The sequence below is a fragment of the Labrus mixtus genome, chromosome 4 (assembly GCF_963584025.1).
Source record: "Labrus mixtus chromosome 4, fLabMix1.1, whole genome shotgun sequence".
Lineage (NCBI taxonomy): Eukaryota > Metazoa > Chordata > Actinopteri > Labriformes > Labridae > Labrus > Labrus mixtus.
In genome coordinates this window covers 18459111-18485532 of record NC_083615.1, presented here as the reverse complement: position 1 = coordinate 18485532, position 26422 = coordinate 18459111, and the positions used below count along the sequence as shown (strand labels likewise).

General features: G+C 44.2%; 2 protein-coding genes and 1 long non-coding RNA gene across 4 annotated transcripts in view; 2 read left to right on the top strand and 1 right to left on the bottom strand.

The window, feature by feature from the left end:
• LOC132973535 (Golgi apparatus protein 1-like) overlaps positions 1–12881 on the top strand; it is a 36322-nt gene extending 23441 nt beyond the window's left edge. Inside the window, exons 12-26 of one of the 2 annotated variants that reach the window (XM_061037058.1) lie at positions 194–235; positions 950–1174; positions 1369–1431; positions 2368–2481; positions 4067–4155; positions 4448–4565; positions 4864–4956; positions 5140–5277; positions 5421–5544; positions 6026–6168; positions 6710–6811; positions 7614–7721; positions 8172–8292; positions 8583–8689; positions 9384–12881. In XM_061037058.1, coding sequence (XP_060893041.1) covers positions 194–235; positions 950–1174; positions 1369–1431; positions 2368–2481; positions 4067–4155; positions 4448–4565; positions 4864–4956; positions 5140–5277; positions 5421–5544; positions 6026–6168; positions 6710–6811; positions 7614–7721; positions 8172–8292; positions 8583–8689; positions 9384–9551 — 1755 coding nt within the window. In that variant the 3' untranslated portion in view covers positions 9552–12881. The remainder of the gene's footprint in view (positions 1–193; positions 236–949; positions 1175–1368; positions 1432–2367; positions 2482–4066; positions 4156–4447; positions 4566–4863; positions 4957–5139; positions 5278–5420; positions 5545–6025; positions 6169–6709; positions 6812–7613; positions 7722–8171; positions 8293–8582; positions 8690–9383) is intronic. The other variant, XM_061037059.1, reaches the window with a different exon arrangement.
• Positions 12882–13292: 411 nt separating this feature from the next.
• Positions 13293–26422, top strand: part of LOC132973573 (uncharacterized) — a 226488-nt gene continuing 213358 nt past the window's right edge. The window contains exon 1 of the long non-coding RNA XR_009673013.1: positions 13293–14114. This is a non-coding gene — a long non-coding RNA (uncharacterized LOC132973573). The remainder of the gene's footprint in view (positions 14115–26422) is intronic.
• si:dkey-234i14.3 (fibulin-7-like) lies at positions 14247–24190 on the bottom strand. The gene is made up of 7 exons (XM_061037089.1): positions 24025–24190; positions 22254–22407; positions 20756–20926; positions 20407–20670; positions 19428–19565; positions 19207–19342; positions 14247–16370 (listed from the first exon to the last, which is right to left on the bottom strand). The coding sequence occupies exons 1-7, from the start codon at positions 24118–24120 to the stop codon at positions 16010–16012; spliced, it is 1320 nt and encodes a 439-aa protein (XP_060893072.1). The 5' UTR covers positions 24121–24190; the 3' UTR covers positions 14247–16009.

Sequence of the window (26422 nt, the reverse complement as noted above, 5' to 3'; positions counted from 1 at the left end):
AGAATATGTCACCTTTAACTCATAACTACTGGGGACTAAAATGTCGACTGAGCAGTAATAAAGCAGTCATCTGGAAGTGATTTCATGTCCACCAAACAAACTGAAAGCAGCACAATATGACGATAGCTGAAGATATGATGACAAATGTAGAAAGCCTGTAAACGTTGTCACTGACCAGAGAATATCGTCGTAGCTCCCCGATGGAGCGTCTGAAGCAGAAACCAAGGGAGTGACTGTGAGTACGTCCTGCTGCTGAACCAATGATGATCACTATAAATCACAGGGAACTCAACACGCCTGTCACCGTGACTGGTGGTCTGAGGGAGTCAGTGATTGTGTTCCTTTAATTTCAATCTGGTATTGATGCATGTGGGGAGATGATTTAAAGAGTAATTGTTGGAGTGAAATGAGCCGCTGAGCTTCAATGTGATGAATCGATGTGAATAATGAAAAACATTTTTGTTTGTGGATCAAATTTAAGTTTCTTTAAAATCAGAATCTATGTGTGTTCTTTGTCCTTAAAGCGATGCTCCACAGACATATTGTTATTGTAAGTTTCAGAGTTAGCTTGATTAGCATGGCGTATCCCTAATGTATAGATATTTTGCCGCCCCCCTAATATAATGGTAGGGGAAACACTGATGTAAACAGGTGGACTCCTGCGTTGTGTTGAGATGTTGTTCTGAATGATGCTGCACGGTACGGGAGAACTTTGCCTTGTGAGTGCATCCTAAGATCCTTTGGCTATGTTCACTTTTAAGATACAGCCCCATCTTCTTCTCTGGCCAGCATGTTAGCCCTTATATATTTTAATCAGCCTTTAAAGTCAGATTCTTCGGGACAGAATCGTTTAAAGTTGGAGTATCACTTTAAGGATTGTTTTGAAACATTAAAAGTTAAAGTGAGATATTCTACTTTTCTCTAACCTGCCGTGGCGTCTCCTGTGCAGCTCTCCAGGGACTGTAAGGTGGAGGTGCAGCGGATTCTCCACCAGAGGGCGCTGGACGTGAAGCTGGACCCTGAGCTGCAGAAGCGCTGCATGACTGACCTGGGGAAGTGGTGCAGCGAGAAGACGGAGGCCGGCCAGGAGCTGGAGTGTCTGCAGGATCACCTGGAGGATCTGGTGTCCGACTGCAGAGACGTGGTGGGGAACCTGACGGAGATGGAGTCAGAGGTAACTCCACACCTGCTGCTACCCATAATGCAACACTCTAACTTGTTTCTCTTGGTGTCGTACAGTTTTACATCCAGCCAATTCCTGAGAGTTTCAACGTTTCTAACTAATGTGTTGTCTGCTCCTGATGGTGATCTTAGCAGGTTTTAGAAGAACTGACTGAATTCTTTGTCCTCTGTTTGTTCCTTGTTCAGGATATTCAGATTGAGGCGCTGCTGATGAGAGCCTGTGACCCCGTCATCCAGGCCCACTGCCACGTAAGTCCACACCCAGACTATCTAATCCAGTTTGAGCTCGAGTAACAGAATACTTTTTTAAACATTTCTCAACACATCTGCTGCTCTTGTCATCAAAAAAAATGTCATCAAAGAATGAAATTTCAAAAAGAAACACGCAAATGTCCGATGTGACGTCACATCACGCATGTTTGCATGCTCGCTGTCCACACTGCAGCCGTTAAGTATTTACTTCTCTGCCGCTCACTGGATTTCAGTTTCCTCTTGCTAACAGTTTGACATCTAGTGCTTTTGTACTGAAGGTGGACAAACTGAAGTGTGGTGCTTTGTGTTGTTGATACGAGTCAAGGCTCAACATTTCAATCACGGTGAAGACATTGTTAATGCACCACTTTTTAAAACAAGCTAACGAGCTCTGCTGAGGGAGAGAAACGAGTGTCATTTGTCTTGTAGAGCCCCCTTCCCCCTCCTCGTTTCACATCTGTCTAGGCAACAGAAAATAAAAAATAGAAACAACAGAATCAGGCTGACTTCATCGCCGACGCTGTTAGGACAGCTGTAAGAAGCAGAAATGTTGTGTGGAAGACGAGTTGGAGGTTTATCCAACTTTTCTTCTCATTTGGTGTCCATTGTTAAAAATAATGGATCAAAAACAGACTCACGGAGGATGTTGTTTTCAATTATTAAAAAGCTCTATGTTTTTTAACCCCCCTCTCTCTCTCTCTCTCTCTGTCTCTATCTCTCCCTCCCTCTCCTCTCTCTCTCTCTCTCTGTCTCTCTCCTCTCTGTGTGTGTGTCTCTCTTTCCTTCCTCTCTGACTCTCTCCCTCTCTCTCTGTCTTTCTCTCTGTCTCTATCTCTCCCTCCCTCTCCTCTCTCTCTCTCCTCTCTGTGTGTGTGTGTCTCTCTCTGTCTCTCTCTCTCTCCCTCTCTCTCTTTCTCGTCTTGTGTTTGTCAGGAGGTGGCTGATAATCAGATCGACACCGGGGATCTGATGGAGTGTTTGGTTCAGAACAAACATCAGAAGGAGATGAACGAGAAGTGTGCAGTGGGAGTGACGCACTTCCAGCTGGTGAGCAAACAGACGCACGTTTGTTTTTAACTGACCAGGGTTACTGGCTATGGAAGCGGGACACGATGGTTTTCATCTTTCATTAATGGATTTGATAGCTTGGTCTCCAACACTTCAGGAAGTGGTGGAAAATGTGGAACAGTGTTTTTAATGTCACACTTAAATGTGTCATCGTGTCCACTCTCCAAAGATGGATGGATAACGTCGTGGAGAAGAGAAACAGGAAGTGACCTCTTTATGAAGCTGGAAACAGTGACTTGTTTTTTACACTCAGAATGATTATTGGATTATCAAAATAGTGGGTGATTTTTTTGAATGGTTGCAACTAATCAATTTAGTGTTGCAGTGATTTACAAAATAAGAGCGTGTGAATGGTTTTTATCTCTAGTGAGAAATTCTTAAATATTAGGGCTGTTAAACAATTTCAATTTCAACCTGATTAATCACATTTTAATCAGTTTAAAAATAAAAGTTGTTAGGCTTTTATTTTGAAATTTGTGTACTGTCTTAAAGAGCCCATATTATGCCCTTTTTGGGGTTCTTATATTTAATCTATGTACCTACTTTTGTACGTTCACAATAGTTAAAGTCCGAAAAAAGTGTCTGTTTTCATGTACTGCTCCTCCTTGCTCCCTCTACGCTCTGAGTCCATCAGCTACGTTCTGCTGAGCCCACACTGCAGAGCCCCACGTGGGCCAAGTCTGCTCTGATTGGTCTGCCGATCCGCTCTGTCGTTATTGGTCAGTTGCTCAGCACGGTTCTCGGAAATGTCCCGCCTCTTTTACCATATTGGGAATGCAGCCACTGGCTCCGTCCGAGGGGAGCATAAACATTAGCACCTACTACTGTGCTACCGCAGGCTACGGCATATCGTGGGCGTGCTACAGAAGTTAATGGGCATGCAACATGAGCTGCAGGGCTTGCCACAACGAGCCAATGAGCTGAGATCAGTGATATCACACTGACAATGACGTCGGACTGACACATTTTTATCGAGGGGGGCTACAACCGAGCGTTACATGCGGCTAATGCTACAGCTAACAGGAGGACGTAGGAGAAGCCGCATTTGCGCAGACTTAAAATTTTTGCAAATAGATGTGCCTAAACATGCACAGGATACATGGAAAACACACTAAAGAGCATATAAAACCAGAACAATCATAATATGGGACCTTTAAGCTGAGAATCGATACTGGAGAATCAGAATGGGGTTTTATTGCCAAGTACATTTACACATACAAGGAATTTGGCTTGGTGTATTGGTGCTAAACAATTAACTAGGAAATAAAGCAGAACTAGCAACAAATTAAATAATACAGTATAAGAAGCTATTACAATATATAAAATAGAGTTAAAAATGTAAAATATAAAAAACACAAAATGTACAAAAGGTGCAATGTAGGAGCTGTGCAATGAGAAAGAATCTTGCTGTGTGCTTTTATTTTGAAATACAGTAAGTAGCTTTGGGTAGATGTGCGGTTAGGACATGAAGTTAAGCACAGAAACAGGAAGTGGTTAGCGATCCTCCGTAATAAACGCACACTAACCAGCTGCTCTGTGTTCTCGTCCGTCTTTCTGTCCACAGATTCAGATCAAGGATTTCCGTTTCTCCTACAAGTTCAAGACGGCGTGTAAGGAGGACGTCCTCAAACTGTGTCCCAACATCAAGAAGAAGTAAGCGACATGTAAACACAGTCAGAGGTTACAGAGTGAACGATTACCTGTGTCACATATGATGACGATAGCAGCGCCTTTTATAACAAGACAGAAGAGCGAGCAGGATACTCTGACGGAAACCGTCCAATGGGTGATTGCCGTTCTAGCCGCTCAGGAGGCAGAATGTTGTCGCTGAATTTATTCAATGATCGTACAGTAACAAAGAAACCACATTTCTGTTTCATCAGTAGTTTCATGTCCTTGTCTTATCGCAGCATGTTTAACTCCTCATCGTCTTTCTGTCGCTCAGGGTCGACGTGGTGATCTGCCTCAGCACCACGGTGAGGAACGACACCCTGCAGGAGGCCAAGGAGCAGCGCGTGTCCGTCAAGTGTCGCAAACAGCTGCGGGTGGAGGAGGTGGAGATGGTACGCTGTGACACGAAGCTACAAGATCAGAAAACATTCGGTTTATGTCTGGGTGTTTACAGGAAGTCAGCGGATTTGATGTGTTGTTTTTCAAACCGCAGAATAACTCAAACATTGTAAATCTTCAGAAACAGCAAACAGATGGTTTCTAAAGCTTCTGCTCTTCTTATCTGAGCTCTGATGGTTGTTATCTGTCTCCATTCGCTCTGAGTTTCTTATTCCTTGCCGGCACGGATCAGAAGTTTCTGTGCAGGTGAGTTTTCTCTAAATCCACTAAATCCTTCCTGAATGTCTGCAGTCGGAGGATATCCGCCTGGAGCCCGAGCTGTACGACTCCTGCAAGCAGGACATCACCAGACTGTGTCAGAACATCGCCTTTGGAAACGCACAGGTCAGCAGCTCCACAATCAATCCTTCACTAGTCAAAGCTGCAACACGTTTGTTAATCAAGTCTGTGTGATCTGAGAAATACTTAGAGGTTTAAGAAGAGGCGGTGATCGTCTCTCTGTCTTTGTCGATTTGACAAACAACTCGTGCATTTCATGATTGACTCTCATCCTCACTTTCTCTGCAGGTAATCGAGTGTCTGAAGGAGAGCAAACTTAAGCTGACTCAGCGCTGCCACCAGCGGATCTTTAAGCTGCAGGAAACGGAGATGGTCGATCCTGAGCTGGACTACCAGCTGATGAGAGTCTGCAAGCACATGATCAGGGTAGGCCGATAAAACCAGATCAGATTGATCTTAATTGTGACAAAACAGCGTCATAAAAAGTCTCCAAGTTGTGACATTTTGCCGACACGAGTTAGACCACTTGTTCCGGTCTGTGACGTCCGCTTGATGTGTGTGCGTTTCAGCGTTTCTGCACGGAGTCGGAGGGAAAGAATGTCCTTCAGTGTCTGAAACAGAACAAGAACAGCGAGCTGATGGACCCCAAATGTAAACAGATGATCACCAAGAGACAGATCACCCAGAACACAGGTACACACACACACACACACACACTTACACACACAGAGACTAACACGCACACAGACACTAACACACAAACATGCGCAGACACACACACACATGTACACACACACACACACACACACACACACACACACACTCACAGACACTAACACGCACACGGACACACAGAGACACGCACACAGACAGTAACACACAGACACACATGCACAAAATATAAATATGACATCACTGCTACAAGTATACCTGCTTTAGTGTGTGTGTGTGTGTGTGTGTGTGTGTGTGTGTGTGTGTGTGTGTGTGTGTGTGTGTGTGTGTGTGTGTGTGTGTGTGTGTGTGTGTGTGTGTGTGTGTGTGTGTGTGTGTGTGTGTGTGTGTGTGTGTGTGTGTGTGTGTGTGTGTGTGTGTGTGTGTGTGTGTGTGTGTGTGTGTGTGTGTGTGTGTGTGTGTGTGTGTGTGTGTGTGTGTGTGTGTGTGTGTGTGTGTCCAGACTACAGGCTGAACCCAGTCCTCAGGAAGGCGTGTAAAGCTGACATCCCCAAGTTCTGTCAGCCAATCCTGAACAAGGCGACAGCGGACAACGAGCTGGAGGGTCAGGTCATCTCCTGCCTCAAACTGAAATACGCCGACCAGGTTAGAGACACACACACACAGAGCAGCTACACTGTAAAGCTCACACTGTGTGTAACTTTAAAGCGTTACATATTATTTGCAGAAAAATCCCCCTCTTGATGAGCCGGGGATCCGGCCGAAGATTTCTGCCTTTTAATAAGGCAGTTTTTTCTTACCACTGTATCTTTTGCTGCTTTGCTAAAATGCTCATGATGGATAGGCCGGATCTTTGTAATAAAGAGTAAGGTCTTTTACCTGCTTTTTGTAACATAACAATGAGTAAGGTCTTTTTACCTGCTCTTTTGTAATGTTAACAGGTAAGGTCTTTTATCTGCTTTTTGTTGTGTCTCGAGATAACACTTGTTATGAGTTTACGCTGTACAAATAAAGATTGATTGATTGATGAATACATTAGGTTTTATTTTAAAGGGTGGCTCATTAAATGACGAGCCACTTCATCCGTCTGATCCCTCACAGTCACTCGGCCTCTGATGAAGAACCTTGATTGTGGAAAGTTTTTGAAGTCAATATTCAGGCCTTTTGTTTGTTTGTGTTGTGACAGCGTTTGTCTCCAGACTGCGAGGACCAGATCCGGGTCATCCTGCAGGAGTCGGCGCTCGACTACAGACTGGACCCTCAGCTGCAGCTGCACTGCACTGAAGAGGTGCACACATTTCTGCTCTCTTACGCACATACAGCTTCATACATGCTGCAGATTATATACCGCAAATAAGGAAGATACAGAGGTTATAATTCAAGAAGTAAAACGACTGGGTTTAAAGGTTTTGGATAAAGAGGATTTCAGGAGGACTGTGAGGAACTGGAATCTTTTCACTTGAGTTGCAGTGTGTCCTTCTTGCCAGCAGGGGACGATAGTTAACTGTTTTATTGACTGATGAGAGAAACAAACTGCAGCTTTCATTGATAGTTCAGGTGAAAAGCAGCGTAAACTTTTATATATTTAACTTTTGGTCTACAAATAGAGAAGATAATTATCATGTTTAAACTCTCACATCTTCTTTAGACTCCTTCCTTTTTTGGAAACAATGGTTTTAGTTTTAGACCTTAAATTCACATGTCGGCGAGTTCTCAGAACAAAGATCAAATCAAGCCGAGGAGTTCAGTTTGTTTTCTAGAATTCTTTAATTTGTGTGTCAGAAGTTTACATGAAAAAACATCCGGACAAAAACAAGTTATTTCCACCGCAGTCCTTGAAACTTGATTCAAGATTGAATAATGTGTGCACAAAGGGAATAAAATGATGTCACTGGCATAGTTTCGAGAAAATAAATCAAAGAGGTAGGATGGGGTGCCGTAGCCTGCCGGTGAGTCGGTTAGTTTGCATGCCCATGTAGACTACAGTCCTCAAAGCCGACAGCCAAGGTTCGATTCTGACCTCCTATCGGCATGTCACTCCCTGGTTTCTGACTCTCTCCTTATGTTTGTGTGTGTTTCTGTGTGTTCAGATTTTCGCGCTGTGTCCCGAGGAGGCGGCAGCTCAGGAGCAGACGGGGCAGGTGGAGGAGTGTCTGAAGGTGAACCTGCTGAAGATCAAACAGGAAGGATGCAAGAAGGTAAACAAACTCACCGCTGCCTTCACTGACCAACGAGGGGGAAAATAAATCCTAGCTTTGTGATGTAACATCTGCACAGAAGCTACACTACTTTTTCACCACAGTATTTTTCTCCACTGGCATGAGAAGACAACTACTCATATTTTACAGAATTTCACAACTCATAGTTTTTTAACACCGATCTCTGTACATTTTTTCTGGCATCAAAGTATTAAATATATTTTTCTGCCACATCCTTCTTTTCCTACTCCTCTCTCCAACCTTTAAATATTTCATCCTTTTCTTCCCCCTCCTCCTCCTCCCCTCCTCTTCCTCCTCCTCGTCCTCCTCGTCTTCCTCCTCCTCCTACCCTCCTCTTCTTCCTCCTCCTCCTCTTCCTCCTCGTCCTCCTCTTCGTCCTCGTCCCTCCTCCTCCTCCTCTTCCTCCTCCTCCTCGTCCTCGTCCTGTAGGAGGTGTTGAACATGTTGAAGGAGAGTAAAGCGGACATCTTCGTCGACCCTGTCCTCCACACGGCCTGCGCTCTGGACATCAAACATCAGTGTGCAGCCATCCCACCTGGCAAGGGGCGCCGTGAGTACCTCTAGATGGTTAGAGAGGATAGACTTGATGATTAGGGTTGGGGTTTCATGTGTTTAATGTGGCACATTATTCCTTTTATATAGAGAATAAATAAGAACATTTTAGTTAGCGCCTTGATTCTCCTGCAGCTGAAAGATAAGTCTTTCCTCTTTGTGTGTTTGTTTCTGACGTTATGATATAAGTTGTAGAAAATGTGGCGTCCAGGCAGCAGCAGTGGTGGCGGCGGCTACTTCACACAAACCCCTGAAAACAAGTTGACATGTGTTGTGTTGTTTCCTCAGAGATGTCGTGTCTGATGGAGGCGCTGCAGGACAAACGTGTTCGTCTGCAGCCGGAGTGCAAGAAGAGACTTCAGGATCGCATCGACATGTGGAGCTACGCTGCCAAGGTACACCGACTGCAGTGTCCTCACCTGTCAGAGAAAAACCCTCTGAACACTGTGAAAACACACGCAGGGGATGTGACACACACACACACACACACACACACACACACACACACACACACACACAGGAATGTAGCAGACAAGTTTCCTCCCATTCTGTAGGGTTGGCTGCACATTATCAGCTGATTTTTAGGATGAATGATATTTATAAACTTGAGTGTACGGGCTTCTTCCTCCATCTGGTCTTTTGTCCTGATGACATTATTTACTGGTCTTCCTTTAAGCTCTTCGATGATGTCATGAAAGCGTGCACAGTTTCTTTAATGAACGGTTTATGACACAAGCTCCCTGAAATCAAACATTTAAAAAAAAATAATATATATTTTTAAATTGGGTTAACAAGCTCAGTTGGTAGAGTCGGTGGTCTCTCAACCTGAAGGTCGAGGGTTCGATCCCCAGCTCCTGCAGCCACATCCGATGTGTTTTTGGGCGAGACACTAAACCCCAAGTTGGTGCCGCTGCTTCGTGGTCAGCGTGTCAGACGCCCCTAAAAGTGTTTGATAGTCAGAAGACTAGAAAAGAACAATACAAGCTCAAGTCTGTTTAGTTTATTTGAATACTTATGAACTGAGCTGCATGTAGCAGAGCAGCACCGTCACCCGTGGTCTCACACTCTCCTGTCTCCACCTCCTGTCAGGTGGCTCCTGCTGAGGGTTTCTCAGACCTCGCCATGCAGGTGATGACATCACCATCCAAGAACTACATCCTGACTGTGATTGGTGCGGGCGTGGCGGTGCTCTTCCTGATGGGGCTCCTCTGCGGCAGAATCACCAAACGCGTCACTCAGGAGCTGAAGGACAGGTAGACCCCGCCCACTCCGGGGTCAGGACACGCCCACGGGAGAAACAACCACAGCTGGAAAAAAAAAAAAACAGGAAAACCTCCCCCCCTCTGAATCTCCTCCCCCCTCCTCGTCAAAACACTCCCACCCTGGGCTCTTTTTTTTTCTGAAATCGCCGGAATGACATTACCCACAATCCTGCAGGAGGAGGTGGGCTTTATCAGCGACTCATCTGCTCTTCCTGTCTATAAGCCCTGCCCACTTTTCTTCTTTTTTTTAAATTTCCTCTCTTCCTGAACAGTCCTCCTGCAATTTAACAGCACACTCACTCATCAGTGCAGATGCAGTATGTTTCCTCTTCTGTTTGTTCTCCTGTCGGGAGGAGGGGGAGGTGGGGGGGGGGGGGGGGGGGGTATGGTTTTGGGGGTGACAGATAAATAAAGGGGGAAGAGAGGGAGGCAAATTCAACCGTATAAAGTGTAAATGTGTAGAAATTGGGATGGGAAATGCTCATGTATAGAGCTCTTTAATGACTCCAGTATTTGCGTGACTACAGAGCGAGTGTGTGTGAGCGAGCAAGTGTGTGAGAGTGCGAGAAAAAGCGAGTGTGTGTGTGTGATCTAAATTGTCTTTCTACGGTCATATTGTTCTCGTTTGTGCTCCTGCTTAAATGGCTTTTGAGGGTTCGTTTGACTCTGGATATATCCTTTTTTTTTTTTTGGGTGATGTGTGTTCGTTTGATTATATCGCCATGGGACTGCCAGGCGGGCGGTGCCAACCAGCCAGCCCTCCGCATCACAAAACACAAAACACTCCACTGCAGCTCGCTTCAAGCTCCTCCCACGACAGGAATGATTTGATTAACTTTTCACACGGCAAATCTCCTTTTATGCAGTCTGATTGTCTTTTTTCTTTTTTCCCAGCCCAACCTGTGCCATAAACGCATCACGTTGTTGGATATCACACCTTACGATGTTTCCATCACACCGTCTGTACTTTTCTAGAGGGGCTGTTTACGCGCTGGCTGGTACTTTAAAGCTAAAAACAATGCAGGAGAGAGAGAGAGACAAATAAAAGAAATGAAAAGATTCTAGATTATTATAGAGATGTGAACATTTTTGTGTAAAGATGATACTGGAATCATTGCACATTTTTCATTAATTTTTTTTATATCTATAAATATATATATATATTGTTTTGCCATAGCCTTATTTATTTGTTTACTAATGGTCAAAGTTTTTTTTTTCTATGATTTGAATGTTCTCTGGTTGCCTTTTTTTCTTCAGTGAGCGATTCAGCATCCCTCCTTCCTGCAGGAGGATTAGAAAGAGGGGGGGATATGGGGGAGGATGCATGTGGAGGAAGTTTGGCGTCCTCTGGGCATCAACCTGCTTCAGAAGCTAAATGATGTTTTTTTTTTTTTTTTTATGCATGGATGTGGATGCCTCTGGGGGTTTTCAGACCAAAAGTGAAGCCAACATTTTGTACACACGGATACAAAGAAAACGTAACGATGCCGGTTCATGTAAATGTAACACATTCACACCAGGCAACCATTTTTAACTCCAGCTAAGATTTATTTAAAGCTCTGTTGGATGAGTTTTGAGATTCTCCTGACATCCAGCAGAAGACGGTCCATCCAAACCCTGTTAAAAAAATTTTTTGTTTGTAATATGTCAGATGGATCCGGCAAAGCTCGAGTTCAGACTTCCTTTACATCATGATTTAGCATCCTCTCAATCTGTGTATGGTTAATGAAGGTCAGGGTTCATAGCGCTGCAGGGAGACAGATTTCAGCCGATGTGTGACTTGTTGGATTCAGTGAAACTGTCCCTGAATGGAGACAGATGGACCGGAGCTCCACAGCTGAAAGGAGGAACACTGTTCAGAGAAATCCGGGTACTGACCCGAGCTAACAGGTCATCAAAGACTAACCCAGATGTTATCACCTCCAGATGTTATGAAGCCGGGCAGAATGCTGTGAGGTCGGGTTGTCACGACACCAGAAAGTTAAACTCAGATACGATGCTTTTTAAAATCGATATCCATACCCGATCTGATGCCACAAGAAGCCGTAGACCCCGATTGGATCATTTCTCATTTTCAATGATCAAAAAGTTGCAGGCCGACTCCTACAGATTCATTCCTCTCGTACGCAACTGTCGTATGAAATGGAGGAAATGTTTTGTCCACTGTGTGTGTAATGCGCGTGTGTCTGTGTTAACTGAAACACACACGGAGGGCTCGCTGATCTGAGGTTTGCAAATCCAGAAAAAAGACGTTTGCAACATTTTTTTCTGTCTTCTACTTTGCTGTCTTTTTCATCCTTCTCATTATTTTCAAAATGCTAACAAGCATTGTGCCCAACATTTCTTCGAGCTGTCACTGTTACCTACTTGTGTGCGAAAATCACGCGGCCTTCTGTGCTGTTGAAGAGTCCGCCTCGTCTGCTACTCGATCAAGATGAGGTCGAGAAATGTTCAGATTGTCTTTGTACTTGAAGTGTCCTGCATTTCGCCTTATTGTCAGCGTGGATGCACTTAACATGGCTGATATGGGAGAAGTCGAGATGATGCTGGCTTCCTGTGGTCTCTGGTTAGTTTGTGGTCGGAGGTGATTCAGTTCGGCTGCAGGTTTGCGCTCAAGGTTTCTGTTGTACCCTGAATCGGAGAATCGGGATCTTTGCGTTGTCTGTGTGAAGCCAGAAGCCTTCTCGTGTGCCCTGGAACACAAAAGAGCGCCCCCCCTCTCTCGGCCCCGCCCCCCCAGCTCGATCATGTGTACATGTGTACTATACTGAGTGATGACATACTGTAAACTATGTACGTGCAGTTTTTTGTTTTCTAACTGTGGAAGCTTGCTGTGGTGAGCGCTGCTCTCCTGCTTGTAAATGAGACGTCCTGATTCGTTGAAAATGCCTTTAATTTTTCTTTCTCCATCTGACGTCATCAAAGCGTGCCTACTCGCCGTCCCACCGAGGGATCCCGCTGTACAGAACACCCCAGCAGAGGAGCACGTGGGCCTGTGTGTGTGTGTGTGTGTGAGACTGAGATCATGAGTGCATCTGTTTGTGTGTGTGTCGCCCACAGATGCTGTGCGATCTCCGCTCGGTTCCTCGCTGTTCTCGTCGTCCCGAGCGATGCTGACTTGAACATCTTGATTTAAAGTTTGTGCTGATTTAAAGATGTTTTTGTAAACAATGTTTTGTGTCTGAATCCGCGGAGCTCCTGATCATCTGATTTTTTTTTTTCTTCCCTCTGTCCACTTTTCTTTTTTTGGTTTCTTTTTGTTGTCGTTGTGTACAGATGAAAATTGGACAGTTTGTTAATAATAATAAAGTCTGCAAGGTTTCTATCCTGTTGTCCCAGCTCTTCATTTCAACAGAGCATGTTGCTGGAAGTGTCCTGGTACTTCCTGACTTTTGATAAATCCAATGTATAAACCTGAGTGTGTGTGTGTGATCTATATGTAGACATACATCTGTGTGTTTTCTCTCTTGTATGTGTGTGAGACATAGTGTGTGTGTGTGTGTGTGTGTGTGTGTGTGTGTTCTGCTCTGCTCTTTGGAGGCTTCAGGCCGTCTGACAGATGTGTGTAAAATTCTTCAGTCCAAAACACCTCGACCTCGCTGCGTTCTCTTCAGTTTACGACTCGAATGTCTCAAAACATACAAACGTTTTCTCCTGAGTGATTTAAAGCTTGGAGCAGAGCAGACCGGGGAAAAATCTTTGTTGAAGAAATGAAACAGACTACAGTTCAAGTTCAGAAATAGAATCTTTTTCTTGAAAATCTTCCACTTTTCACACAAAGAAAAACAGAATATACTAATACTATGTGTGTCTGTATGCATTCATATCAGAATAATGATTAAAAAAAACAGCATCCATTTTTTGTAAACAAACATTTTCTATTTTCCAGACGCCTCAAAGACAAATTTTTAAAATCTAAACTCTATTAAAAGACAAATCCATTCTGCCAAATCACAGATCTTATTTGCCTCCTAAATTGCTACTTAAAGGAGCAATATGTAAAATGGGTACTGCAGTCCAAATTCTAAACATTGTAGAGAGCGGTCTCCCCCCGCCCCCTCCTCTCTAGAGTTGATGCTCACGCAGGTTGTCATGTCGCAGACACTGAAGCTTCAGTGTTTAGCCAGCTCTGCATCGGTCTGTAAACCTTTCTGCGTCCATCCTCTCTGTCTTTAGCCTGCTCCACTTTTCAGAAAATGTGTGCTCAAACATGCCGTTTGGAGATTTCCCTTCATGACATCACAAAGGGCAGTAGCCCCTCCCCCAGGTGGGTGACACTCCCACAGCTAGTTGTTTGTTCTGCCCTCTGAGTCTGCCTTCTCACTGTAAACAATAGGGCATGGAGCGAGAAAGCCAGAGACACCCAAGCCCTTCCAGAGAGGGGGTGTGGTCAGACACAGCTCATTTACATTTAAAGGTACAGACACAGAAACAGCCTGTTCTGAGCAGGGCTGAAATAGAGGGGTTTATAGGTATGATCAAATACAGGATCAGAGTGGATTTAGGACAAGAAACTTCACACACATGTTTTGAGGAACTCTGAGACTTATTTAAACTGGTTGAAGAGGAGGAGAATATGTGACCTTTAAAAACTTATACTGAAAATATCAAATATGTCACACAACAAATACAAAGACAAGAAGTTGAAAGTTACAAAAAAAATCACCAAAAAAGAAGCCAACAACTGTCAGTGGTTTCACACCCCTCTGTAGCCCCAGAAAGATTTGTTGAGACTTGATTCACTTTAATTCAGTTCTGCCTTCAGCTCTCAAGCTTTACACACAAACATCAAATATTCCTCTTAAGTTCAGTCAGCCTTACAACCTTCTTTATCCAATATGTTACACTTACTTTTACTTTTAAAAACAACAAAACACAAAAATCACATCTTGTTATTTCGCCCTCGTAGATAAAGGGAAAAAAAAGAAAGTCTGAAATGGTGTAAATGATAAAATACTAAAGATTTCATCTTTTGGCACCACTATCGTAAATATATTTTTTTAAATTACACCGGAGTCCAAAACTACAGTTCCCCGAGTGTCCACTAGAGGCTGGCTTCATAGGTGAGTCAGTCCCCACAGAGCCCCATGTTAAAATGTCAAATTTTACAGCAGAAACAAAACATGTTTACAGCCTGGTACAGAAACAGTTTTGGGTCTCTAGAGCTCATTTCTCTCTTCAACTGTACGGGCTGAATGTTTATATTAGGGTTCAAATTGATGCAGAATTAGGGGGCGTGACCTCTTTGAGTTACAGGTGGGAGCTGCTAGCTGTCTGCTAGGTGTCACCTCAGCTAATTCAGTCACTGACCTTTAACTTCTGGGCAAGACTGAGCTCAACGTTTTACAACCAGCCAAATTCTAACATTGTTTAATTTATAATTTAGCACTAATTAGCAGATATTTGTACCCTCATGATACCTGACTTCTTACAGGCAGATTCCCCAGGATCCATGTGTGCCCACTCAAGGGCAGGCAATCCCCAGGGCCTGCCAGAAGCGCCACTGCGCTCCAAATATGCACTGAGTCTATCTCTAACAGTGCCCACTGCAAGTACGTGTCAAGCTGAACAGAGCAGATCGACCCGGGCATGAAGTCTGGCAAGGGAACGCACGGAGCGCTCAAGTCAATTTCAAAATAAAACCAAAGACTCTCAATTGTTTATATCCCACTGTTCTCAAAATTAACAACAGCAAATCAACGGCAGAAAGACAAAGTAGCCCGTTGTTTGCATGTTGTTCTTATTATTCCTGTATAATCCTATATTTTTTCTGTGGTCAGGCTTCATAAATGTAACCATTGGGTTAGAACGAGCGCCATCAGACGGAGCAAAACCACCAGAGACAGGGAACTACACACAGATCCTGGGAAATCTGCCTGTTAGCCCCCTTGCTCCTCCTCAGCTCCAAATATGGTCTCTTTAGGCTACAGAAAAAAAGCCAAAATGCTAAATTCATGACATCACTCACAAACAGTACACGGGCTGTTCTTAAACATATATCGAGCATTTACTGCCTTTACATATTCATTTATATTTATTGCTTTTTATTTTTATTTATTGCACTTTACACCTTTAACCACTTGTTTTGTGTCATTTGTCCTTCAGGCAACCATTTTGTGATTTGGTGTTCAAGCGCTTTGGAAATTCTTAACTTAAAGTTGCTATATAAAAAGAGTAGTTGTAATTTTTACACTACCCTTTGAGAGGCTCAAAGTCTAAGACCGAGGTTATGATGTGTTAACAATGATCAACTTCTTACTTCTTTAAGAAAAATACTAAGAATATATTTTCAAAACAGTTAAAACCTTTTAATAGGACAGTTTATGTTCCAGTCGGCCTGTAAACGTGTTCTGGACTCACATGTTAAGGTCTACTGGTGTATAAATGAGTCATATATTGGATGACCATGGTGGACCCGTGGAGCCTTTCACCCCTCACCCATCAGTCCTCTCCCTAAAACTCATATGGTGACACGAACAGGGTGACTTTGGTGAGGTAGCGTCCCAGCAGGGAGTTTCGCTCCAGCTCGCTCATCTCCACCTCGGCCTCCAGAGTGGCCGGACCTTTGATGGGCGTCACTAGGAGGAGGGTTCCCGTCTGCCGTCCGGAGCGCTGCACGCTGAAGTGACCCCGTCCACGACCCCCTGCCAGGCCGAATCTCAACGTGTCCCCGAGCACGCGAGCCGCCGACACCCTGAAGAGGACGCGGGGGGCTGACATGTTGGACACTATTGAGAGGAAGTGGAAGGAGATGGAGCTGGGAGCCTGGGTGCAGCTTTTGTCTCCTAGCATGCACGGGTTCCTCTCACAGCGCCTGGGGAGACAAAAGGTGCATTCATATTAAATTTACTTTCATTTAAGGACATCTTTACTGAGGCTCAGTCACTTTCTGTCTGCCCTATAAACCTTAAAGTTCACATATTCTCCTCCTATTCAACCAGTTTAAGTCTCAGAGGTCCTCAAAAAATGTGTGTGAAGTTTCTTGTTCTAAATCCACTCTGATCCTGTATTTGATCGTGCCTATAAACCACTCTATTTCAGCCCTGCTCAGAACAGGCTGTTTCTCTGTCTGTACCTTTAAATGTAAATGAGCTGTGTCTGACCACGGCCTCTCTCTGGAAGGGCTTGGGTGACTCAGGCTTTCTCGCTCCATGCCCTATTGTTTACGGTGAGAAGGCAGACTCAGAGGACAGAACAAACACCTACCTAAATATCATGGTAATGTGTATTTAGCATAATATGTAACCTTTAAGACAATATTGGATCCCATTGGCTATCGTATCGCGGTGGGGACATGTTTTTGAGCTTTTGGTGTCCTTAAGCTCCTATTCTCGATTATCTAATTACATTAAAAGATCATCGGGCAGATTTAAGGCCTGAACAAAGCAAGACAAGTCCTGATTTATTAATGGTTCTAAAGATCATCCTGTCAGTTGTTCCTGTGGTGTGAGGCGTGTTAAGAGTGATCTGCTCTGAAGAATGTCATGGCAACACCGATTTACAAACACTCATCCAAATTGCACTTGGTAGTTAGGTTTTGTGGTTGTGGTCTAAGTGAATATTTCCCCCTCCTCCTCCTCTTTTGTCTTGTGTTCATCCTCCCTCCTCTAGATTTGAATAGATTGTTTTCTGCAAGCTATGAATCTCTATTGCTCTCCAGAGACTCCATACTTGTTTGTTTTTGTCATGAACACAATGGATACATCAAACTAAACCAAATCCCAGAGTGACTCTGAACAAATCTCTGTCACCTCCTTAAATATGATATTTTATGACCTGTAATTCTCTATAACAATTGCTGTGAGCTGATGTGCACATTATGTTTATCTTAAGGTTGCATGGTACGAAACCATGGGAGTTTTTTTGGCTGCATTTTAAAGTACACCCCAACCTTTGTGCACATGGACAGTACACAGTAGAGTTCATCAAATTAAGATGATGTTTCCAATGAACCAAAAAAGAGGCAGGTTTAACTATATCACTGTATGCTGATGATACTCAGATCTATTTCTCTACTATATCACTGTACGCTGATGATACTCCGATCTTTTTCTCTACTATATCACTGTACACTGATGATATTTCGATCTATTTCTCTACTATATCACTGTACTCTGATGATACTCTGATCTAGTATTTCTCTACTTTATCACTGTACGCTGATGATACTCTGATCTATTTCTCTACTCTATCACTGTACACTGATGATACTCTGATCTATTTCTCTACTATATTACTGCATGCTGATGATACTCCGATCGTTTTCCCCTTCTATATCACTGTATGCTGATGATACTCAGACCTATTTCTCTACTATATCACTGTACACTGATGATACTCAGACCTATTTCTCTACTATATCACTGTAAGCTGATGATACTCCGATCTTTTTCTCTACTATATCACTGTACGCTGATGATACTCAGACCTATATCTCTACTATATCACTGTACTCTGATGATACTCAGATCTATTTATCTACTATATCACTGTACTCTGATGATACTCTGTTCTATTTCTCTAGTATATCACTGCACGCTGATGACAATTGTTCTTTCTGTGACCCCACCTAAATCACATGAGCCTAAAGCTTTAACCCTGCATGTGGTAAAACAAGTTTCCTTTCCCCTGCAGAGTCCGGACTACATGACACTTTCCTCCCTACACTTCTTAGACATGCGATTATAATTCAGCTGCAGCGATAAATCAAACCTCTAGAAATGTTCATAAACAAGCTTCACGCCCCTGAATCAGCATCAGCTGCTTCCTGGAGCCAGAAACCCTCCACGGGCGTCTGAAGCCAAACCTCAGCCTGATTCTGAACGCGGCTGCTGCAGAGGAGGGGCGCTAACTGTCGGGTGGAGAGAGGAAGTGGGACACATGGATGTAAAAGTCATTGTTTTCTATTCTCTCTCCATCTCTGTCCCTGTCATTTAAAATCTGAGAGTCTGTCTCTGGAGGTGAGAAGGACTGTGGTTTTCTTTTGTCTCCTCTGCACAGTTTTCATTTCCTCCCCTTCTTGCTTTGTTTGCACTTTCATTGTTATCTCACTCTCAGAATAAGGCAGTGAGTCAGTTAGCCGCTAGCTGGTTATCTTTCTTACAATGACTTCGGGCTACTGTAAGTGTTCAGCTGAAATAAATACTACTAATGAAACAGTGAAAGGGCTCAATTGAACAAAGACTAAACCTTTTTTATATTTATTTATTTTGGCTTTCTGTAGAAACATCTTTCTTGTTTCTTTTTAGCAGAGGAAGGTAGCCTCATGCTGCTTGAAAAAATTAAGTGGAATTTTTCATGCAAAATCCATGGCAGGTTGTCAAACACGGGTGCTTTTAACAGCGCCACTTGTTTGTTTATTGTGTCTGTTTTTCTTCTGTTTTAAGGTATATTTTAATGCGCCTTTGATATGTGCTTAAATAAATGTAAAGGTCAAATTTTTAATCTGTCAGAAAGTCAGTTTCTTTCCCTGCTGAAACATGGACACGTCTGTTTTAAGGTACCCTTAATACTCTACTTTAAGGTTTGTTTAGAATCTGTTTGAGGTGAGAGGTTACGTCTGTTTTTAGGTACCCTGAAGAATCAGTTTTACGCTGTTTTACGTTGTTTTTTTGTAATGTCTGAGACCGAGGATGTTGGTGCACTCTTACATTGGAGACGTCTTGATGTACGTGGCGTTTTTCACGAGAGGACACTCCACAGACACACACTGGAAGCCTCCGTAGGTGTTCACACACGCCTGCTCTTCTGTGCAGTTGTGCATCAGGTTTTCACACTCGTCCATGTCTGAACACAAAGAGAGACAGACAGAGGTGAGAGTCAGTGACACGTCTCTAAATATTCCCCCTCACCAGAGAAGATGAGCTCTGACCTGTGCAGCTGCGGCCGTCTCTGGCGAGGTTGTATCCGGGGGGGCAGAAGCAGTGGAAGCTTCCGGGAGTGTTGACGCACTGATGGACGCAGAGCCGGCCGGGCTGACCCAGAGGGAACAGAAGACACTCGTCGATGTCTGAAACCAGCACAGAGAAGAGGTTGTAGTTAAAGGGCGAGTTCAGGGACTCTTTGAAGTGGAGATGTATGAAGTACAGTAAGCGCCATCCCTACATGAAGCAACAGAGTCCAACAGAATCTCAATCTGAACTAAAGAGTGGAGAAGAACATACTGGAGGACAGGAAACATAATGAAGCAGGATCATTAGAGCACAGAGATCGTAGAGGTGGCGTGCAGACAGTCTATGGTCGTGCAACGATGACAGGGAATAAACGTCACCACCCCCTCCCACTCGCTCCCAATTCTCCTGATTATATCCTGCTGCGTTCTCACATCAGCTCACTCTAACTTTCTTCAGAATAAATACAAGGAGGCTGGAGGAGAAACTCCGGATAAAGTCTGAGTGAAAAACTCAGGTGTTAGCATTCACACATGCAGCTCCTTCCTTTTTTGGAAGTTGGAGTTTTGTGCAGGTGTGAACTAGGCTTATGTTAGCCTTCTGGGTCAGGAAGGCGAGCTCACACTGAAGTCAAACTTCCCTTCTGATCTGATACTCTCACTGCATGCTAGAAATACAAGAGCGTTGTGAAGATGAAAACAGTGCAAAGAGTATTTTGTATCAAGGTGAAGCAGTGCAACCAAAACTGTGATTTGTGTATGATGTAGGACTTTTTTGAGTGGCTTAAGTTTGTGAATCTCATGAACCTGTCTGCAGCAGAACATATATTAACCTCAGTGTAGGTTGTGTAAGCCGGCTCCTTAGTGTATAGCACACTTACTAATGATACCTCATACAACCCTACTTCTAAACAAACTGTCCCTTTAACTTTATTTATGATTGATTAGTAATACTTCTCACCTGTGCAGATGTTGTTGTCACGGCCTGAGATGGTGAAGCCCACGTCACAGGTGCATCGGGTCGAGCCCAGGAAGTGAGTGCAGTGAGACGGCCGGACCGAGGAGGAGGGGTAGGAGGATGTGGGTGACAAAGAGGAGAGAGACGGAGGTGACGATGACAAAGAGGATGAAGAGGAGGGAGCTGACAGAGCGGCCGAGCCCGGGAAGGAGGAGGAAGGAGCGGCGGGGGAGAAGGAGGCGAGGGAGTTTCCGGTTTCATTGAGGCCTGTGAGGAAGAAAAACATTATGTTAGAAATCTGCCCGGACTGAACCAGGATCAGTTTGTGTTCTGGTTTGGTCTCATCTCTCACGTCGGCACATCGGCTGCTGGCCGCTCCACCTCAGAGAGTCCAAACACACACGGGTCCGTGGGCCAATCAGCTCGAAGCCGGGTTTACACAGGAAGTGAACCTCGTGCCCGACGGCAAACACCCGGCCCAGTCTCCGGCCGTGAGGGGGGGGCTCCAGCTTGGGACATGTGGCTGGGTGCACAGAGAAACACATTTTAACATCTCAGATTTAAGTAATAAACCCCCCTGACCCTGAGAATACCTTCATCTTTTGTAAATTACATTCCCAAGAAAAACATTCCCCAAATCTTCCCATGGATTTTTTTTGGGCTTTTTCTGCCTTTATTTACAGCCAGGCCAGTGGATAGAGTCAGAGGTCAGGGAGAGAGAGGCAGTGGGGAAAGGAGCCACATGTGGGATTCTAAACCCAGGCTGCCACTTGGAGGACTGTAGCCTCTGTAAATGGGGCACGCCCACTAACCACTGGGCTACCGGCGCCCCCATCCCATGGATTACACTGCAGCTAAAACGTCTTTCATGGCTGCAGGATGAGGCGATCTATTGGAGCAACCCCTAAACTTGTTTGAACTCTAGCCCTGCACGATGTGAGAAGAATTTGCGATTTGTGATAACATTGTATCGCGATAACAATATGAAATGGGATTAACGAAATTAAATCCGTCTGTCTGCTGTTTTACAGAACACCTGTGTTTGCTACACGTCCCTCCTGAATCCAAAATCCAAAAATCTAACTTTTTCTTCTCCACTGATTAATCTGAGAGTTGCTGATATATATAGAGTTGCCGGATCGTGGGTTGGCGGCCTGCCAGAACAACCCCCCACACCCCCTCCCCTCCCCACCGGATTGCTGATGGACGGTCTACCTCCCCCCACCCCCTTGCTCTCTATCCCTCTTCCTGCATCTTATCCCATCTCTCCCCCTATCCCTTTCCAAGCCCGGCGCAGTCTAGGCCTGTGAAGACTGTTTCGTCATGAGCCGGGGATCCGGCCGAAGATTTCTGCCTTTTAATAAGGCAGTTTTTTCTTACCACTGTAACTTTTGCTGCTTTGCTAAAGTGCTCATGATGGATAGGCCGGATCTTTGTAACATAGCAATAAGTAAGGTCTTTTACCTGCTTTTTGTAACATAACAATAAGTAAGGTCTTTTACCTGATTTTTGTAACATAACAATAAGTAAGGTCTTTTTACCTGCTCTTTTGTAATGTTAACAGACAATGAGTAAGGTATTTTACCTGCTTCTTGTAAAGTGTCTCGAGATAACACTTGTTATGAGTTGACGCTATACAAATAAAAGTTGATTGATTGAAGTTGATTGATAGCTAGATTTAGCTTCTTCTGACTGCATCAAAAGGGGGTGAAGCATTTCTTTATTTCTTTACAACTATGCAGTCTGACTTTCCTCTCCGTTTCTGTCACTGAGATGTTGCCAGGTAAGGAAATAAACTCCACCATTCTACGCCTGTATAATAAACCGCTGAATAAACCGCCATTTGTCACCTCCGGTCTTGAAGATGGCCATGGTGCTGTTGTGCAGAGCGCTCATCTTCTTCTTCAGGGAGCGAATTCCCTGCTGGTACGACGCCTCGTGCACCGCCAACATCTTCTCCACCTGACGCAGAGAGTTCAGCAGGTCGTGGGTGGAGGGACACTCCTGTGGACGGAGCGAGGAGGGACATGTAAGAGGACACACAGTGAACCCACTGAGCCTCCTCGAGTAGGACGGCTCACACGGTCCAGATCAAATAATTCAAATAGTTCTGCATTCAAAACTCAAACTGCATCAGTCAGATTTTCACTTACTCAGCATTTTGCTTTTTCTTCTTCAACTGAAATCTGAACCATGCAAAATAAATGTGCTTGGGTAAATTTAAAGTCATGCATACTATAATAAAGGTCGCCTGCAGGGTGTTGCACAGACTTTTTTTTTTGAGGGTTGTACAGAAGAGAGAGATTAAACTCAACTTGCTGTGGAGAAGATGTCGCTGCACAGATTTGACACGAGATAATCCTTTAAAGCTTCTCTAACACAAAGAAACCATTGAATCCAGCGTCTTTGTGCAGGAGAACTTTTTAACCCCCTCTCTCCTTGTTTGTCCAGCCATGCAGAAGATGTCTGAGTGAGTGTCAGGTGTGAGGTCTATACATAGAGGTGAGGTTTTCAGAGCGCCGGCTCGCTGCAGTGACACCTCAGTGAGAATTGGACCTGAGCCCGCTGCTGACCTCACACCGTCGGCTAAAACATGACACACAAAGTAAAACACAACACACACACACCAAACAAGACGCTGGTGCCACATAATGAAGCCGCGGGTTTAGAGGCGTCTCTCTGAGGTTAGAGACACGGGCGAGGGTGAACTTTAGTTCAACATGTCAGAGCGCAAAAAAACATGAAAAACATCCGCTTACACAAAGTGTTTATTACCTCACAGGATAATAACGAGCAGCTGAAGACTGCAGGAAATCATTTTCATTTAAGTACAAATTAAGTTCAGTGTTCAGTTTAAACGTAGACCTCTCAGTCTGTGGGTACTTGGGTTGGGAACTGAAGGGTCACTGGTTTAAGTCCCGGTGCGGACCAAATCTGTAAATTGGTCTGGTAGCTGGAGAGGTGCCAGTTGAGAGGTTGAGGTTTCCTTGAGCAAGGCAGATAATAACAAGTAGGAGCGCTCGCTGTGTGCAGCCACCTCACTCTGACATCTCTCCATCAGTTCATGTCCAAAGGATCCTGTTTGTGTGTGTGTGTGTAGTATGTTCAACTACCAAGTGTAAAATTTAATTTCCACTCGTGGGATTACTAAAGTATATCTTCTTCTTCTTCTAAAACCAATCGCAGGAAACCGAGAGGATGCTTCAATTAAAAACTTAAAATCCCCCTAAACTAAAAAAAACTAATATGAAAGATTTCAGATCCATCCCTCCTTACGAAGGTATAAAACACACTTTATACGCTTTATAAATGTAAACATACACTTTATCTATCTGCAATAGATTTAGAACTTCTCTTTTTCTAATATTGCAACTATTCAAAATTCAAACGCTGTAAATTGCAGATTTCATTTGAAGGTTATGGTCGTCACAATCCCTGACATGTGATGGTAATTTGTGCCTCTAACACACACCACTTAAGAATTGTGATGACACAAGATGTCTGTTTATAACATTTTAGAAAATATAAAGAACCAATGTGACTCTAAAAAGCTCCTCATCAGGTTCCCAGAGAGAAATAAACGACAGTAACATGAATTCAAAATGTGGTTAGAGTACTCACCTGAGCAGAAGTAAAGGCCGCCTGATGGAGCCACAGCATCGACATCGCGACCAAGACGATCCTCATCCTGAACAAAACCTCCAAACTCATCGTCATTAACTCCTGATGAAGTCTCAGCTCCGTCTCCTCAGACTGCTTCTCCAAAACTGAGTCATCTCCTCGACTCCGCTGTCCTTTTTTTTTAGAGGGAACGTGCCAAATTTCTCCCTCTGCTCCGTCACAACCCTCCTCCTCTTCCTCCTCCTCCTCCTCTTCCTATTCCTCCTCCTCCTCCTCTTCCTCCTCTTCCTATTCCTCCTCCTCCTCCTCCTCCTCCTCCTCTTCCTATTCCTCCTCCTCCTCTTCTTCCTATTCCTCCCCCTCCTCCTCTTCCTCCTCTTCCTATTCCTCCCCCTCCTCCTCTTCCTCCTCTTCCTATTCCTCCTTCTCCCCCTCCTCTTCATCCTACTCCTCCTCCCCCTCCTCTTCATCTTCCTCCTCCTCCTCCTCCTCCTCCTCTTCCTCCTCCTCCTCCCACATCTGGAACACACTTTCACTTTTTTGATCCATCAGCATACTCCAGAAATAGAGCCTGAAATTAGAAGGAACAGTCAGCTGGCTGTGGCATCTTTTAATCATCCTCTGAGGAACAACAAAGCGGTGGCGCTCCCCCGCCTCAGGAATGTGACTTCTGTCCCAGTCTCACCGATCATAAAGCCTCATTTTGAGTGTTTCTGTTTGAAACTCTAAACCTGCTGCACTCTCTGAGGAGAGTGTGGTGTGGCTGCTAAATGACAGGGCGGCCCGTATCTGCTGATAGCATGGCCTACATTACCCCCCATCAGAGAGAGCTGCAGGGACCCTCAAAGCCCAGAAAAGACCCTAAAGAGCCGCTTTAAGTATAAACGTTGACTCATATAGACTCGTATAGAAAAGTATGATAATGTCAGAGTGTAAACACACACACTATAATCTCCGATAAGAGGTCTGCTTGAAATCAAAAGACACAAGTGGTGGCTTTGGATGTACAGAAACCGCCGATTCAAACACGACCTTGGATGTCATTGAATGCTCCTTGAATTGAATGCACAGTGTGTGAAGTTGGCCCTAATCCTCTGGGGTAGGGGTGGGTAGGGGGGACGTTATATTTTGGGTTTGCTAAACTGTAGGCCTTCACTTAATTAAGCTAAACTTTGTTTCATTTGTTTCAAGCTTCATTGTCTTTATTTGAGGATCACTTTTTTGCTGTTTAGTGTTAGCAATTGAAGTGCAACTCTCTGCAACACACTGACGGCTGTGGCTCAGTTGTTAGAGTCGACCAGGGTTCTACCCCCAGCTCCTGCAGCCACATGTAGGATGTGTCCCAAGACACTTAAAACCAAGTTGCTCCTGCTGCTTCGTCGTCGGCGTATGAATGTGTGTGAATGGATGAGTAAACACTGATGGTAACTTGTGTGTGAATGTGTAGGTGTGACCTGCGGTGTGAAAGAGCTTTGAATAGTCAGAAGACTAGAAAATAAATATACAAGCTGAAGTCCATTTCCCATTTAGTGACAAATGCTGGCGATGATCGGATGAAACATGACGGCTGTAAAACACTAAAATGAGGCAGAAACGCTACAACGAAACTGGCCGTTGGGTGTGCCCGGTAAACCTCCAAAGGGAGGCGTCCAGGAGGATCAAATGTCTGAACCACCTCAACTGGCTCCTTTCAATGTGAAGGAGCAGCGGCTCTACTCCGAGCTCCCCACTGAGTGTCTGAGCTCCTCACTCTATCTATGCGGCTCTCCACAGGGAACTCATTTAAGCCACTTGACTTGACCTTACTCTTGCGGTCACTACTCAAAGCTCATGACCACAGGTGAGGGTTTGGACGAAGAGAAAAGTCCACAAGCTGATGACAATAAAATAGAAATAAAGAAGACATCACATCACAGGTAGGCCTAATAAAAACAGAAATGAGGATAAAAAAGGGGAAATAAAGAGACAGCTGGTAAATATATAAAAGAAGAGGACAGAGGAGTCAAACATTAGAAGAAGAATTAAGAAAATAATGGATAAAAACGATTAAGAGCGATAAAATTAGTTACAGGAAGTGACTGAACAATATGTTTTTTACATTTTCTAAACAGTATTTTGATGAAGTGGAAACATTTTGTCACAAAAAATTAATTTACTGACTGATGTTTTTTTTGGTGTAGTGCACCAGGTGTCCACTAGATAGAGCTGCTCCTCTTTTAGACGTTTGAAACAGAACCCTAAAGAGATGAGATCACGGACATGTTTCTCTCTTGTGAGCTGAGCTGTGGATAAAGTTTACCCCTAGGTGTGTGTGTGACGTCACAGGTTACATTACAAAGCTGTGATCGCTTTATTCGCTTTTATGAATGAAAGTGAACCTGTAACCATCCCGTCACTC

Excerpts from the sequence above, each read along its gene's own strand:
- si:dkey-234i14.3 (XM_061037089.1), bottom strand. The coding sequence starts at position 24,120 with ATGACGATGAGTTTGGAGGTTTTGTTCAGGATGAGGATCGTCTTGGTC. Across the intron at positions 22,408-24,024 it reads CGGCCTTTACTTCTGCTCAG|GAGTGTCCCTCCACCCACGA; the intron begins GTGAGTACTCTA and ends CTCCGTCCACAG. Across the intron at positions 19,566-20,406 it reads TGACAACAACATCTGCACAG|ACATCGACGAGTGTCTTCTG; the intron begins GTGAGAAGTATT and ends TGCTGGTTTCAG.